Source organism: Dendropsophus ebraccatus, chromosome 9 (genome assembly GCF_027789765.1).
Source record: "Dendropsophus ebraccatus isolate aDenEbr1 chromosome 9, aDenEbr1.pat, whole genome shotgun sequence".
In the NCBI taxonomy this organism is placed as follows: domain Eukaryota; kingdom Metazoa; phylum Chordata; class Amphibia; order Anura; family Hylidae; genus Dendropsophus; species Dendropsophus ebraccatus.
In genome coordinates this window covers 25144804-25161115 of record NC_091462.1, presented here as the reverse complement: position 1 = coordinate 25161115, position 16312 = coordinate 25144804, and the positions used below count along the sequence as shown (strand labels likewise).

At 42.6% G+C, this 16312-nt stretch overlaps 1 protein-coding gene across 4 annotated transcripts in view; it reads right to left on the bottom strand.

Moving 5' to 3' along the window:
* The window catches only part of TANC1 (tetratricopeptide repeat, ankyrin repeat and coiled-coil containing 1), a 190287-nt gene that overhangs the window by 106474 nt on the left and 67501 nt on the right, over positions 1-16312 (bottom strand). For 2 of the 4 annotated variants that reach the window (XM_069982743.1, XM_069982737.1), the window contains exon 3: positions 7443-7631. In XM_069982743.1, the coding sequence (XP_069838844.1) occupies positions 7443-7631 (189 nt within the window). Of the gene's footprint in view, positions 1-2035; positions 2115-7442; positions 7632-16312 lie in introns of those variants that run through there. The other 2 variants (XM_069982738.1, XM_069982742.1) reach the window with 2 other exon arrangements.

The following is a 16312-nucleotide window of genomic DNA, read 5'->3' as shown; positions in this document are numbered from 1 at the left end:
TTGCTCTGAATTATTGGCCGGCTGGCTTCTTCCCCATGTCCGATTTCTGGTTGAAGAGGTATCCCCTAGCTCTGGATGCCCCTCTTCCTCTTGATCTATCTGCAGCTCGACCCCGGAAGTTTCCCCTTCCTTGTACCCGAAAGGACTGGAACCTTCCTGGTTGATAAGTAGAGGGAAAACCTTTCTTTTTGTCCCCTGCTTTTTCTAATAAATCTTCTAGCACCGAACCAAATAATGTATTTCCCTCACAGGGAATGTTACATAATTTTGTCTTGGCCACAGCATCTCCGGCCCAATTCTTTAACCATATGGCCCTCCTGGCTGAATTGGATAGGGCTGCGGATCTTGCGGAAAACCGCAAGGCATCCGCAGACGCATCCGCTAAAAAGGATGCTGATTTTTTTAGCCTGGGCAGGGATGCTAACAGATTTTCTCTAGACTCGCCAGACTGCAGCCCTTCCTCCATCTGTGCCAACCATAATAACATAGCCCTAGCTACACAAGTGCTTGCTACACTCGGCTTAAAGGACTCTGTTGTGGCTTCCCAAGCTCTCTTTAAGAACCCCTCCGCTTTTTTGTCCATTGGGTCCTTCAAGGTGCCCAGATCTTCAAACGGGAGAGTTCCCTTTTTTGAGACTTTGGCAATGGCCACATCTATTTTTGGGGGATGGACCCACCCTGGATTTTCTGAGTCGTTAAAAGGGTATTTCCTTTTTACCGCTCTGGGCACAAACCCCTTTCTATCAGGCTTGGACCATTCCCTCTTAATAAGGGCTGATATGCTTCTGTGGACTGGAAAGACTACTTTCTTTTTCTCCTCTAGCCCCCCAAACATGATATCTTGGATTGACTTAGGCGCTACTTGTTCCTCCAGCTGCATAGTAGCTCGGACCTCTTTAACTAAAAAGTCCACATCCTCTAAGGGGCACAATGGCTTCCCTCCAGCATCTTCCTCTGGCACATTAGCTTCCTCTATTTCAGAGGTATTATTTTCTGCCCCATCCGTCTCCTGATCGGAATAACCCGCACCTGCATGCGAGGGGCCCGCAGCCTCCACAACCAGAGGGGCTGCCACAGGTGGGACTACTTTTAGAGAGTTCTGGATTTCCGTTTTAATCAACTCCCTAAAAATAGGAAAAACACAAAAAACGCCTTAGCTATGTGCTGACTTTTCACCAGCAATATACTGGGCAACAACAGAGGAATCACTCACTTCATGGATGCTAGCAAGGTAGACATATTAGGGACTTCTGCTGACACCATCTTGCTCACACAGGAGTCACATGTAGGACGATCCAAATCAGCCGGTAACCTGACTTTACAAATCCTACATTCTTTCTTAGTAGATTTTGAGGACCTCTTAACCTCCTCTTCCTAAGAAAACACCATATTGTCAGCTCCCTGAGAGATTTTTTGTCTTACCTCCGAGTGACCCTCAGCCCCCTGGTACCCTGGGTTTTTCTGCCGTCCGCTCCGATTCCTTTCTTTCACTCATCGCTGCGTCTCGTGACCGGCCTTCTCACCCCCAACTGCCTGCGCCACACTCTCGCCTTTATGACACCACGAGCGCTCCTCACTGAAGAGCCTCCGGCATCCGGCGCTCTTCCGGCGTGTGACGCGGCTTCCGGAACTTCCAGACGCGTCACCGCGCGTCACTTCCGGAAGTTCCGACACTAGGCCTCAATCCTCCGGACCCTCCGGCGCGCCACAGCGCTTCCCCGGAGCTCCGATACTGCGTCCGGCCTGACTGGGAACCGATCCCGATGTCTCCTCAGTCTCCGGGGTGAGTAGGACTTAGGCCGAACTACGGCCTCTAGAGCATCCCCCTCAGCTTACAGCCCCAGGGAATAGAGGGAGCTCCGGTCTCCTACTCCTTCAGGCTTCCCGCAGGGACAGGAAACCACTGAGGAGGAAGAGGAGGGCCTGCTCTTTTATCTCTTCAGGTTCCTGTCCCTGGGGAGGCGGGGTCCCTCTCTCTGGTTGGTGCTGTCATGTCGAGGGGGAAAAAATGACGGTTATACTTTACTTTACATACTTTGTGATCGGTGAGAACTTTTCCAACTTGTAGGGAACAGTCCGGAATAACGTATTTCTTCGTGTCAGGACAATCATTAACCCTGATACGGTCAGAGCTCCGGCCGGACTCTCTACAGTCAAACACAGCCCCTTTCATATAGCAGTAGTGTCATACAAATAACAGCATTCCTCCATAGATAGGGAATAAAATAATCATCACTCTAAACACAAATAAGCAAAGAAAATCCATCCGCCTGTCACATGATCCGGAGATTTATAGAGGAAAACAGCCGCGTGCGTCCAAAACAAACACAATTACGTCATGTTCCCTGTTCCCAGTCCTTCCTACAAAGCTACACAGCAGCGGGTCAAGGTCCACAGGGAAAAGAATAAATGAGATAGTGAACCGTGATCTCACTGCGGCCTTCATAAGGGTCTTATCAGGAAAAGGAGCTTTACATGAAAGGAGTGAGCTTTATTACAGCAGTTATTAGGGAAGTAACACGGCACATATTAGCACATACTGTTATGCAGAAAAAGTGTATATATATATATATATATATATATATATATATATATATATATATATATATATATATATACACATACATACACACACACACACACACACACACATCACCTATGGAGATTTTGTTAAATTTTACACTGACTACAATAAGGCACAAGTGTATTAAATAGGTGAAAAATAGGTAAAAGCCAGGTCTGCCGCTCCCCCATGATTACACATCACGTGCATGTATATAGCATACATAGTATATAACATATAGCATGTATAGTATTCTTTTGGGATCAATGACATTTCATCTAAATATGATATGAAATGTGCTCGCTCAAACAGCAAAGAATACAATTGTGCTGAATTTTTTGGATTGAAACTTAATACCCTAATCACTACTATCACAGACAGCTCACTAAGGGGTTCAGGGGCTCAGTTTTCTTCCCTGCATTGTGGATGTTTACTTAAAGGGGTACTCCAGAGGGGAATAAAGTTTTCAAACTGGTAGCAGAAAGTTTTACTGTTAATTACTTATTTATTTTAAAAAAAAATAATCTAAACTCAGTCCTTCCAGTACTTATCAGCTGCTATATGCCCTGAAAGAGGTGGTGAATTCTTTCTGCTGACATCTCTGTCTATGTCTGAAACTGTCCAGAGTGGTAGCAAATGCCCCATAGAAAACATCTACTGCTTTGGACAGTTCCTGACATGGACAGAGGTGGCAGCAGAGAGAACTGTGTCAGACTGAAAAAGACATACAGCAGCTGATAAGTACTGGAATACTGTATAACTTTATGCTACTAGTTGATTTTAATTATTTTTTTGAGGGGGGGGGGGAATAGCAAAAAGAAAAACAATTGCAGTTTTTTATGTCACGGGCTATGTGGAATATAAATTTACTTTTTCCTATGGGTTATAATGATTGTATATCACGTGTATTACAGTAAACTATTTTTGAAAAACTAAACGCTTAGCTAATTTTTTCTTTCAACTGTTTTTGTTTCCCTAACAATGGAGGTTCTGGTTGGATTGGCCAAATGTTTAATTTCTATGGTGGCCTCAAAGCTCTCCCTGACAGATGATGATGGCAGACAGAAGGATCGGCCATGTTGGATTCCAATCACCTGATCCTTTTGTTCTCAGAGAGACAAGCCACCCCCAAAAAAGTCTCTCCTCTCCCCATTTAGAATACATGAATGTTCAGCCCGGACAAACATTCAGGAAACATTCGGCTAACAGCTATCACATGTTTATGGCTACCTGTACCCTGACTTAATAATAGGCGGGTACCTATGTTGGACCTGGGGGTTTTGTTAGGCCCCTGGATGTCACATTAATGTGTCAATGTCCCACAGAGCACCAATCAGCTGACAGATGGAGCCCATTCCAAAACATGTTAGAAGTCGCAGTGGTATCTAAGGGGTTACCGCCAAGATCACATGATCTGAGACTTTATTGGTCTCTAATGGTATATGGCATCTGACAGTGTATAGTGCTGAAATCTTGGGAGCATCAGAAAGGAATAAAAACATCATATAGTGGTGGGTAATGGGTTAAATAAAAAAAAACACCATTACTGTTAACATCCAAGACAGAATTGTTCCATTACGGCTTCAATCTTCAAGACAGATGCCACTTCAGAGACCTGGGGCCTGGTACAACACCGGCAAAGTCCAACAATCCTCCCGCAGTCATAATAATCCGGACAATTAACAGCTGGAGATTCCAAAGCCCCCGGGAAAATTTACACCTAATCCGAATCTAAAACAATCCCCTCATTCCTGAGCCCTCCAAGCACATTAACGCGTTTCATACCCTCCACAAGTGCTTCTCAGAGGTAACACAAACCTCCAGGACGGATTACCGCCTGACAACGCCTCACCAACTCCTGGAGACACAGTTCTCACGTTTTCACAAAAAAAAAAAAAAAAAAAAAAAACTGTAATGATTTTTTTTACTTTTCTACTTTAAAAAGATCATGAAAAACATTGAGAAGCAGCGAGTAGACGTGTGATAGAACCGCTAGTCTATTCACTACAACGGCCGCCAGAGGAGCTCACTCAAGATTGTGTTCCCATCTGCAGATTAGCACAGCGCAGTAAGGAGAGATGAGCGAGCACTAAAATACTGGATGCTTATATGTCGTATTAAGTATTTTCCAATACTCGAATGTTCAAATCGAGTAACAGACCCCATTGAAGTAAATGGGAGATTAGAGCATTTTTTTCAGGAGTCCCATACTCGGCAGAGGGGAGGGTGACTGGTCCATCCAAAAACCTCAGGAAGTGATGGAAACCGCAGGGGGGGCACATGCATGGATGCATCTAAGACTCCCAGGCCGCTGTATTAGCTGTATACTGGACCACTACCAGACTGAGTGGACCCTATAATACTGGTATACTATACTGGATGTCAGATACACACAGGGATATCACTAGTCCTAAAAAGCACTTCTGGGTAGTTGTGGATTGATGCTGGTACTCCTACTGTGTATTCCAATAACACAAGCTGTAGCACAGTATACAGCTCTGTATACTAGCTATATACCAGCACCAGTATACTGTACCACTATCAGTATTCGGTAAAATACTGGTATATTGTATGTAATATAGGCTATTTTTGGGGGGATGTCACACTGTGAGATTACTAGTCCTGAAAAGAACTTTTTGGTTTTTGTTAGCTAGTCACTTACCTAAGCCTACACTAGCTCTGTCCCTGCTCCAGTATCTCTCCCTCTCAGCCAAGCATTAGATGACCTTTGTCTATATACACCGAGATCACCTGATGCAGCCGGCCAATCACTGCTGGACCAGCAGCCAACATGGCATCCAGAATAGCAGGATGTACCAGCCCCTTTCCTGTATATTTATTGGCTGATTTAGGCCGCCAGACATGCGGGGAGGAGACTTGCTATTATACACAAATACTACATGGTGTTTGTTAGAGTATCAAGCATTTTTGAGCACTCTGAAACTCAAGCGCATAGTCTACTCCAATGAATAGTCCATATATTTATCTCATTTCTGGTAGTAAGTAAAAGTTGCCATAAATCCAAGGTAGGCCTCAGATTCAATCCGCCATGTGAAGGCGCTGTTAGCATGAAAAGTGTTCTCATTCACTGACAGCTAGCAACTATTTTCAAAATGGTGAAGAACCGTAATATAAAAGTACATTAGAAAGTTATAGAGCGTTCCTTTATTTATATGAAATGGAAAAAAGCTATATAAATAATCATCTCAATAATGCACAGCGGTAACATTTCCCAAGGGAATGAGACTGGCTTATAGGCCATTAGGAAAATCTGATCTGTCCATAAAAACCTCAGACTTTATACACACAGGGCAGCATGGTGTAGTGTTACCCCTCATTCATCATCTGTGCCAGATATATGATGGTGGGAGCCTGACTGGAGGGGAGAAAGAAGGTGGTCTGGGATGTACAATGGATTGTAATCAACTCAGTCCAATAATAATAATAATAATAATATATATTTTTCCTCTTGCAACAAGAAGTTTTTCCCCCCAGCTGTAACTTCCCCATTTTCAGGATCTCTGCCTGCAGTTAGTGAATGGAGACTACTCAGCTGAATACCTATTCTGACCACTTTTACTCATCTGCTCTATTAGCTTAATATGGGAATATAAGCAATATATCTTATCAGACAAAAATGCATCCTTCTCCTGTTATCATGAATAATCCCTCTCTCTACTCTCCCTACCAAACGGTCTTCTACTTTAAAAAAAACAACGGCTTTTTTTTTTTTTTTTTTTTTTTTTACTGGTTATAACTTGTAGCAGCTCCAGGTTCAGGTTCAGTAAAGTCGTCCGTAATTGTGGATCCATAATCACGGTTCACCTTAGCGCACATTGATGTATATTGAGCTATTCACACAGTCAGTTTTAATTTTGATCTGTAATCCATTCCGTAAAAAAAAGAGGACATGTCCTAGTGCGGATTGTGGTACGGATTAGCAATAGAAGTCTATGGGACCCGTATCTTTTTTTCTTTACAGGCGTCACAGATATCGCATCCTTGACATCCGCAAAAAAACACGGATCAAATCTATGCAAACTAGTACTTGTGACATTTTACGGAAACCGATGCAATTGCGGATGAATTTATATGGACCACGGAGGAGGTTTTGCAGTCCAGAAAAATTACTGAACGTGTGAATGAAGCCTAAGTTCCTGGATACACACACACTGCAGAGTGAGAGAAGGCTAGCTAAAGAAATCTGCAGATAAAACGCCATATGGGGAAGTTCACACAGAGTAAATTTAGCGGAATTCCGTCTGTTTAGTGGAATGGCTCGCGCGCCTCCGCTTCCTCGGACGGACATGTCAATTCTTTGAGCTGAGAGCGGCAGAAACCAAGGCACGAGAGCGTCCCATTGAAACAGATGGCAGACAGAATTCTGCCCTCCACCACGGAATTCCACTGATTTTACTCTGTGTAAACTGGCCCTAGCAGTATAACAATGTATTCCTGGATCCCTGACTCTAAAGAGACATTCACACGTTTTGTGCACAGTCCATAATTACAAACAATATGCAACGTACTTTGGCGTTCCTAGCACAATCACTCATTATAATGTCAGGAGCGCCGAAACAGTTTACATCTTTGCGCTACTGTACTGACACAGTGTCAGTACAGTAGCGCGAACACTTAAAGTGTTCCAGAGCTCCCGGCATCATAATACTGGGATTCCGGTCCGTTGCACATCTCCCGTGCACGGAATCACAGAATGTGTGGAAACCCCCTCACCTTATAAATGTTACTTATCGGCTGATAACTGCAGAGAACTGTGAGCTACTATGTGCTATGGTCAAACCTTCACCCCAATAGCATCCAAGCAAGCGTACACATGATAAGAGTATCTCTAATAAATGTTAGAGTCACATTAGAATACCTGGTGATTTCTTGGAAGCTCTTTGCTGCATGGAGTATGACTGGCGGGGCAGCAGAGGAGATGACGGTAAAGAGACAGACACTCCCTTGGTGAAGCCCATTTTGTAGAGGTCCTCCTGGATGCCCGGAGTGACCATTGGATAATCCACATTGTTACCGGTAAATAAAATGTGTTGTGCATTGTCTTCAGCTAAAAAACAAAACAAAAAAAAACATTAAAATAAGTTAAATATTTAAATAAATTAACAGTTTCCTTACTTTATCGGTGACTAGTGATCACAGAAATGTCTAATTAAAGTCCTCAGGCCTGGTAATTCAACACAGTCATAAATACGTTATGAATTAAAGGGTAAAGGGGTACTCCGGAGTGAAAAAATGTTTTCAAATCAACTGGTCTCAGAAAGTTATAAAGATTTGTAAATGACTTCTGTTTAAAAATCAAGTACTTATCAGTTGCTGTATGTCCTGCAGGAAGTGAAGTATTCTTTCCAGTCTGACACGGTGCTCTCTGCTGCCACCTCTATCCAGAGCAGGAGAGGTTTTCTATGGGGATTTGCAGCTGCTCTGGACAGTTCCTGACATGGACAGAGATGTCACACTAGGAAGAATACACCACTTCCTGTAGGACATACAGTACTGGTAGGCTTGAGATTTAAAAACTTTTTTTATCCGGAGTACCCCTTTAAAATGACATTGTCAGAATAAGCTGCCCTGTGTGTGTGTACATGTGGAACAGCACTATATCTGACCATCATATATGTTGCAGATTTCTAAGTTGTCTTTAGCTGTCTCTCACTTTGCTGTGTGTGTGTGTGTGTGTGTGTGTGTACACGTGTGTGTGTACACGTGTGTGTACGCGCCCGGGCACTCCCCTCCCATCTTCCCCCTCCATAGACTTACAATCTGATCCTGAAGTCATAACCAGTAAACAAAAGCCAGGCTGATTTTTTTTTTTTTTTGGCAGGGAGGGTAGAGAGAGGGATGATGCATGATAACAGGAGAAGGAAACACTTTTGTCTGATAAGATATATTACAAAGTTTCTTATATTGGCTTATACTAGGCAAAGTTCATTGAAAAATCAGTGCCTATTTAAATTGTCGTACCTGAATGGATTCATTTTGTCAAATGCTGCATCTGAACGATCAGCCCTTGGTTTAGATCAGTTATCACCAACTTGTGGCTCTCCAGCTATTGCACAACCACAGCATGCTGGGAGCTGTAGTTTTACAACAGTTCAGATGCTACAACACAGTGTATCAATGTCATTTCGAGTGTTCCTTTAAGGAGGTACAATGATGTACATGGTGATAGCTGATCTGGTCTATGTTCCCATCACTATTTTTTTTTATTTTTTTTCTTTGAAACATGGCTGGTGAGTGGTCTGGCCTTGAAGAATTGATCATTTTACTTATCTACTGAAACCAGAGAGTTCACAAAAAGCTTACACTAATTTCCCAGCCTATCTATAGCAGTTCTATTGATCAGCTGAGTCCATTACTTTACTGTTGACTTCTAATACCCAGGTAACTCAGTGTCTGACATCCCTAAGGAATCGGTGTGAAACTTTGCTCTAGACCTGCAGGGTTTGTATCTCTATGTTGGGTTGTGTAAAAGTAATTATATGAGTTATTATATTACTAATATTTTCATTAGGCACTATGCATTATGTATGTCACAATGACTCCTCACAAAATTGTAATATATTCTGGAAACATTTTACACCAGTCCCCTTTGAAGTATATATTAAAATGGATCCATGGCCTCTTCTGATCTGTTTTAGTGAAGACATGTATTTCCCAAAAAAATAATTTTATACCTTATAGTTGTTTTGCCTTTATAGTTGTATTGCTGTGGAATTCGTTAGTTTTTCAATTGGAAATCTGCGACTAAGTGGGTGTTACCAACTGGGGGCGTGTCCCTTCACATTGACACTATCCAATCAAAGCTGGCAGTGTTAGACAGTGCACGGACATGCCCCCAGATGGCAACACCCATTTGTCTATTTACTCATACCTCTTTTCTAGTAAGGGGAGGCAAAATACAGAGCTATAAGAAATGAGGCTCCAGAATTGATTGTTATTTTATGGGGTATACATGTATTTACTAAAAATAAAAGTCAGGAGAGGATGCAGGTCCTTTTTAAAGGGGTTATATGTTATTAGGAATAAGTCCGTGATATACGGTCGGCAAGCTGACTGTATACCACGGACTGTACTCTTTTTTTTTTTATAAATTCTTTATTTAAACCAAACTAAACCACATTTTCTGCAGGTACAGACAAAGAGCAGGGACCCACCACCCTCCAAGCACCCTCCAAGCACCCAGAAACATGACATAATGCAAACAATGAAATTCACCGCACTAGGGAAAATACGAGAAAAAAACAAAGACCACAAAAATGAGGTTATGTGGTAGATAATAACTGAGCCCGTGCTTATTGCCCAACAGGCGCCAGAAGAGCGAAGGCCCCCTCCGTCCTCTCTACTTTTCCAGCAAAAGTGCAGATGCACTAAGAATAGAGAGACCTTAGAAAAAAGGGAAAAAGAAAAGGGAGAACCAAATCAGGTCCCCTCTCAGATGGAGTTAGAGTAGAGAGGGCAAAGGGAAGAGAGAGAGAGAAAGGATAAGCAAGCAGAGGGTGAGAAAAAAGAAGAGAAGGAGAAAAGGAAGGAAAAAAAGAAGAGGAGAAAAAAAAAGGGGAGGGGGGGGAGGGATGGAGGTAGGTTTAGAAGAGGGGAGGTAAGGTAGGGTGGGGTGGGGGGGGGGGGGGGGTACAAGAGCTATGGCCACCGCCAGTCGACCAGTTTTGACCACCTCAGGGTTCACTCAGGAGGGCGTAACAGTCTCCGGCTCCAATGTAAGCAAGGAGGCTAAATCAGTCGTGCCCTGAAATTCCAACCAAATGAACCACGTCTTGGTGAAACCACGGACTGCACTCTTGACCTCTTATAGAACTGTCAAAATCATAATTTAGTATGATGCCAAGTTAAAGCTCTGTGCTCCTGTGCTGACACAGCCATGTCAGTTCAGTAGCATAGAACTTTCGCTGTTTTGGAGCACCCAGCTTCATCATCATAATAAATGATGATGTTGAGAGTTGCATAAAGAGGTCAAGAGTGCAGTCCGTGGTATACATCAGCTTGTGGACCGTAAATCATGAACGTGTGCATGCTGCCTAAGGGCCTAATAACGGTACATAGGATGAATCTGATATCACAGCTCAGTAAATGAGGCAAAACTGCAATACAAGGCACAACCCAAGCACAAAAGTAGCGCTGTTACCAGAAAAGAAGACCTTTTCCCTAATCTCATGCAACGTGTTTATGTCTATGTATGAAGTGCTGATAGTCTCAACCTCTAGATATTTATTAAACCCATAGGTAGATCGTTTAACGTCTAAAAAGTTTCAATATATAGTATAACCACAGCACGACTAGAATAAAGCAACTTTTGGCTCTACAAAGAAATCTCATAAAACGACATCCCAAAAGGACGGTAAAACAAGCCGGGATGGTAACGTAAGACCTGCAACTAAGGGGAAGAAAATAAAAAAGAGGAGAAAGGGAAGCAAGTGGGAAATCGGAAATCCATTTGTATAGAAAGTCTAATTCAGGCCGGAATTCATGGGAACGCATTGAAAGAGAAGCCTTTCCTCTGAACTTGGAAGCAGCGGTGAAAGATTTACAGGAGACAAGTAGAAAATGTGGAAATGAATAGCACTTAATGTAAAGACCTTCCCTGCATTACCCTGTTGTTTGATTTGGCTTCACAAAGACTTTTTCCCTGCTCCGATCCTTCGGCCTGTCTCCTCTGGTGTAATATATGTCCCCCGCTTTGTGCGGCATGGCGGAGGGCAATAATAAAAACTACCACAGGCAAAGCTGATGACATTATATACAGTGGGGTGGGATACGAATGCAGGACCCTAAACCCTAAAATAAATCATAGATATCTACAAAGCAGAGATTACTTCTCCAACCCTTTGATCAAGTCAAAAGAGTTGTGGGGTTTAAGACATGCGGAAACACCCCAATTATTCATAGCGCTGAGCAATGACAAGATTCCCGCCTTGTTACATTGTGGAGGTGATGAAGTACACAGCATGGTATTGTATGTATATACTACAGAATGGGAAGCTGGATTTGCATCGGCCATTGAGTTAAAAGAGTTATCTTTCAAAATAAGTTATTGCAACTCTATGGGCTTTAACCATAGAGATATATGAGTAAAGTAGCAGAAACCCTGACTTTGGAAATTCAACTCAACTTCAACCATCTTAGGCTGGGTTCACACTATGTTTTTGCAAATCATATTTTACATCCATTTTTGCAAAAAAACGGATGAAAAAACAGATGCATTTGTATGCATCCATTTTGGTCTGTTTTTCCATTGACTTCCATAATAAAAAAAATGAATAAATCAAAATGCATCCTTTTTGTGTATGGATGCATTCTGATCCTTTTTTTTTTTTATAATGGAAGTAATTTGCAAAACAGATCAACAAGGATGCATACAAATGCATCCGTTTTTTCATCAGTTTTTGGCAAAAATGGATGAAAAAAAAAAAACAGATTGCAAAAACATAGTGTAAACCCAGCCTTAAAGGGGAAATATCAGCAGGTTCAAATGCACTCATGTATTTTAGGACACTGGGCCATTAACAGCCCAAAAAATATCTGGTTTCCCCATTGCATATTACCTATCGCTGTAGACCCCCCCCCCCCTCCACCCCACCCAAAACCAAAAACAACAAACAAATGATAAAAAAAAAAAAATTGGCTGGTACACTTGAATGGTGATTAGTAATAATCCGCCAATCAGAAGGGTTTTGTCCTGATCTTATGATTCTCACTTTGGAGTATATAACAGGCTGTAAGCCCTGCTATTCTATCAGTCTTGGCCCCCAGAAACTGTTCCATTACGTCTTCATCCGCCCACTAAAGCACAAGGAGAGGATGTTTGTAAGGGCTGATCTCATATTGTTGATACTTTGACTTTTAGTTCAGCATAATGACTGTGTATGCTGTGGGTGGCTGGGTCATTGGGCACATGGCGCAGTGACAGGATCTCACAGTGATCTATTGATGCTTTACAGAGGGCATGATGGGGCGGCATCACTCGGAGGACAAGGTAAACCATGTCTAATAAAGAATAGAAAGAGCTTCTTATCTACTGACCCATGGAACTAAATAAAACACTCCGACCAAAGACATCTAATGGCATGAGGACACTAACAGGGGGCACTCTGACCAAAGACATCTAATGGCATGAGGACACTAACAGGGGGCACTCTGACCAAAGACATCTAATGGCATGAGGACACTAACAGGGGGCACTCTGACCAAAGACATCTAATGGCATGAGGACACTAACAGGGGGCACTCTGACCAAAGACATCTAATGGCATGAGGACACTAACAGGGGGCACTCTGACCAAAGACATCTAATGGCATGAGGACACTAACAGGGGGCACTCTGACCAAAGACATCTAATGGCATGAGGACACTAACAGGGGGCACTCTGACCAAAGAGATCTAATGGCATGAGGACACTAACAGGGGGCACTCTGACCACTATGCACACTCAGCAGATCAGCAAGATATCCAGGAATCGCGTAATCCTACTCTGGGGGTGTAAATTGATCCCTCTACTTCACATGACACCGACCTATTATTATAGGCTGTAGCATGTATACAGCTATGCATCTATACAGCTATGACCAGGGGAAAGTAGAAAAATCAGTGTATCATAATACCTTGTTAATCCCTGGCACCAACCCCCCCCCCCCCTCTCCTCATCCCGCCATAGGTCGCTATGAATGACCCAACACCCCCCCCCCCCCATCCTACTCCCCGCCATAGGTCCCTATGAATGACCCAACATTGGTAAGGCAACAAATGTAGATGCAGCAATTCCCTGCACGTCTCTATGTCTTCTCTAAGCAGTTCTCTATTAGTTTTTCACGTTGACAGACTGATTGCGCTTCGCGGCTACCTCATAAAATTCCACTGGCGCGCCTCCAGCCTCCGGGACGTTTCAGCTCTGCTATTCCTACCCGCTCTGCTATGTCAGGGTACTTTATCTAAGTCCCATTCCTCAGCTACAAGAAGGAACGGATCTCCTGAGCAACGCACCTCACAAACATCTCTGGCAACAGAGTCAATATTTCCAGAGCCCATGCAAGTACAATGGCATCCGCCTTCCCTTTCTGTCTGCTGAATGGAGGAGCACTCACTGTGTGCTCAGGAGGCTGATGAACTTGTAGAGACACCCGGCTGTCAGCTTTCTCCTCAAAAAGAGGACCACATTTTTCTTACAGTGACTTGACAAAGTTTTCCCCACGCAAACAAGATTGGGAGATATATGGGACAACAACACACACAGACATAGCGCTTTCTATGCTTATCATATACATTACCCTTTATATAGGAGGCCTGAAGTTTGCTCAACAACATCAATAGCAACAGTCGTGGCCTGGCACGTCATTGTCCTTTTCATTCCTTCACTATGAGGAATGGGCTGGAGGAGGGCCTATACAAACTGCAGAGCTGTCCAGAGACATATGAAGAAGTATGGGCCGGGGGGAAACATTAAAGGGGTTACTGCATGAATCATTTTATACTAAAAGCTTCTAAAAGGATTTACAGTGTTTCTAGCATTATAATAAAATTCTATTTCAGTATTTCTTTGCTTCCCTTAGTACTGCTGGGGACAGACTGTGAACAGGATTGGTCTCCTTCCCCTCCTGGCGGCTGACAATATAGTTTTCTCATCTATACTGCCATGTTACTGCAGTGTTCCTTCCTTATTTCTATTGGCTGCTCCGAAGTGAACAGAAGATCACTATGCAAGGACCTGGCTGAGGAGAGTGAGACTGAGCATGTGTGTCCACCAATACTCAGCTGAGCAGATGGACGTGCACACTGCTATACATTTTTACCACCAGGTGGCACCATATTCTCTAAGCAAATGTTATAACTTTACTTTGAACGACTTACAATTTGTGAAAGCTGTTTAAGATAAGGTAAAATTTTATCTCTGGATGTATTTAACATGTCATATAAATGCTGAGACACTAAAACAAAATGCAGAAGAGTTCAGCTGAATTCTATACCTCGTGGTTTCATCAATCCATCAGGGTTTCAGTATCCAGACCATCATTTATTTTCTTTTTAATGATTAGGAGCCAGACAGTATAGATAGACTTTATTATGGGAACTGTCATATTGCCTGAGCTGCTTTTACTGGAATTTACACAACAGACTGGAGTTGATTCTAGGCATGCTCTGTGACCAGTGCGAAGGTCAGTATGCAGGGAGGGGAGGCTGAACAGTAACCATCATCTATTGTGAAAGGCCTCGACCTGTCTTATGTATCTACTTTTCACTTTAACCCTATCTGTCATTATAAGGAGGACACTGCTGGAAAATGCTCTTTACTCAACAGGATGTCTCATCTTATTATTGGGCTTATTGGCCAGAGTGAAAACTGCAAGATTCCATAATTATTTCATAATATAACACCACCAGAAATTCTTGAAAGCCCGTGGGAACCCTTCATTGTTTATCCAGACATGGCTCTATAGATATACATGGGTGTGGCTATGCCTCATAATGTACTTTAGCCTGGACAGGTGAAGAAAGCTGAGCAGCAGTATGGGGACAAACTACATCTGTACGTACAGAAAGCTACCTGGGTGAACAATAAAGGGGACAAGCTTTTATACCGATGTTCCCTAGGGATAGGCCATTAATTGAAAGTTCCAGACTAGGAAATACAATACTCATCTCAAAAGGAAACCGTATGAGATGGGGCATTCATGCGAAATCTATAGGCCTCTGAATTGTCACTACTACACTACAGTCACAAAGATTCAGGTGACTGGTGAAGTTGGCTCCATGGCATCAGTCTCAATACGCAAGAAACCTGGTAGGTCATTGCAGACTTTATTGATTGTTGCATCAATCATCACCGTGGTCGCATCTTCTACCACACTACTTCCGTTGACAAAGACATGGTCACTTTCTTCCACAGACAGCGCGACTCTTGTCTCCAGTTCAGGTGTGATTTCCAATTAAGCTCCATTCACTTCAATGGAACAGAGTTGCAAAACCCGCCCCCAACTGGAGACAAGAGTGGTGCTGTGACTGGAAGAAAGCGGACATGTTTTTGTAGCGCTAAATAACCCCTTTAATATGTTCCATTAAAGAAATAGTGAACAAAAAGTAATTGTTAGTATAAAATAAATATAACGTCTATTAGGATATAAAGCTTTAGGCTACGCTGGTATTCCCAGCAGTGAATCACAAGGCATCGCTGGAATATTTGACATTTTCATTTTAATAAACATAGATAAGATTACAGATGGAGGAAAAACTCAGGAGGACAAGATAAGATTGTTATTCCAAGGATCTACAAAATTAAGAACTATCAGTAGGTAGAAGAGAATTAAAAGGGGTATTGTGGTTTCAATTTTTAAAAAAAAGGTTATTTTTTGTGGATTAAAAAAACAGTACTATTTCTGAACAGATTTAAGGAATTGATAAAGAAAGTATATTGAAATAGAAAAATCCCTTTGAATGTATAACCTAACACTATTGATGGGTGTTAAGGGTAAGCCATGAATATTACATTGGTAGAAGTCCTACATTGAATAAAGCAGGAAGCAGACAGCGCCATTCATTACGTAGTGGTTGTACTGGGTTACTGCAGATCAGCTCCCACCACACAAGGTCTGGAGCTGTCTGCTTCCCTGTTCCATTCACGGTGTACGGTGGGAACTATGACTGTGGCAAAAAAATCTGATTCATGGGGGTGACATATGTTGTACCCCTACTCATCAGCTATTGGTGGCCTATTTTGAGAAGTC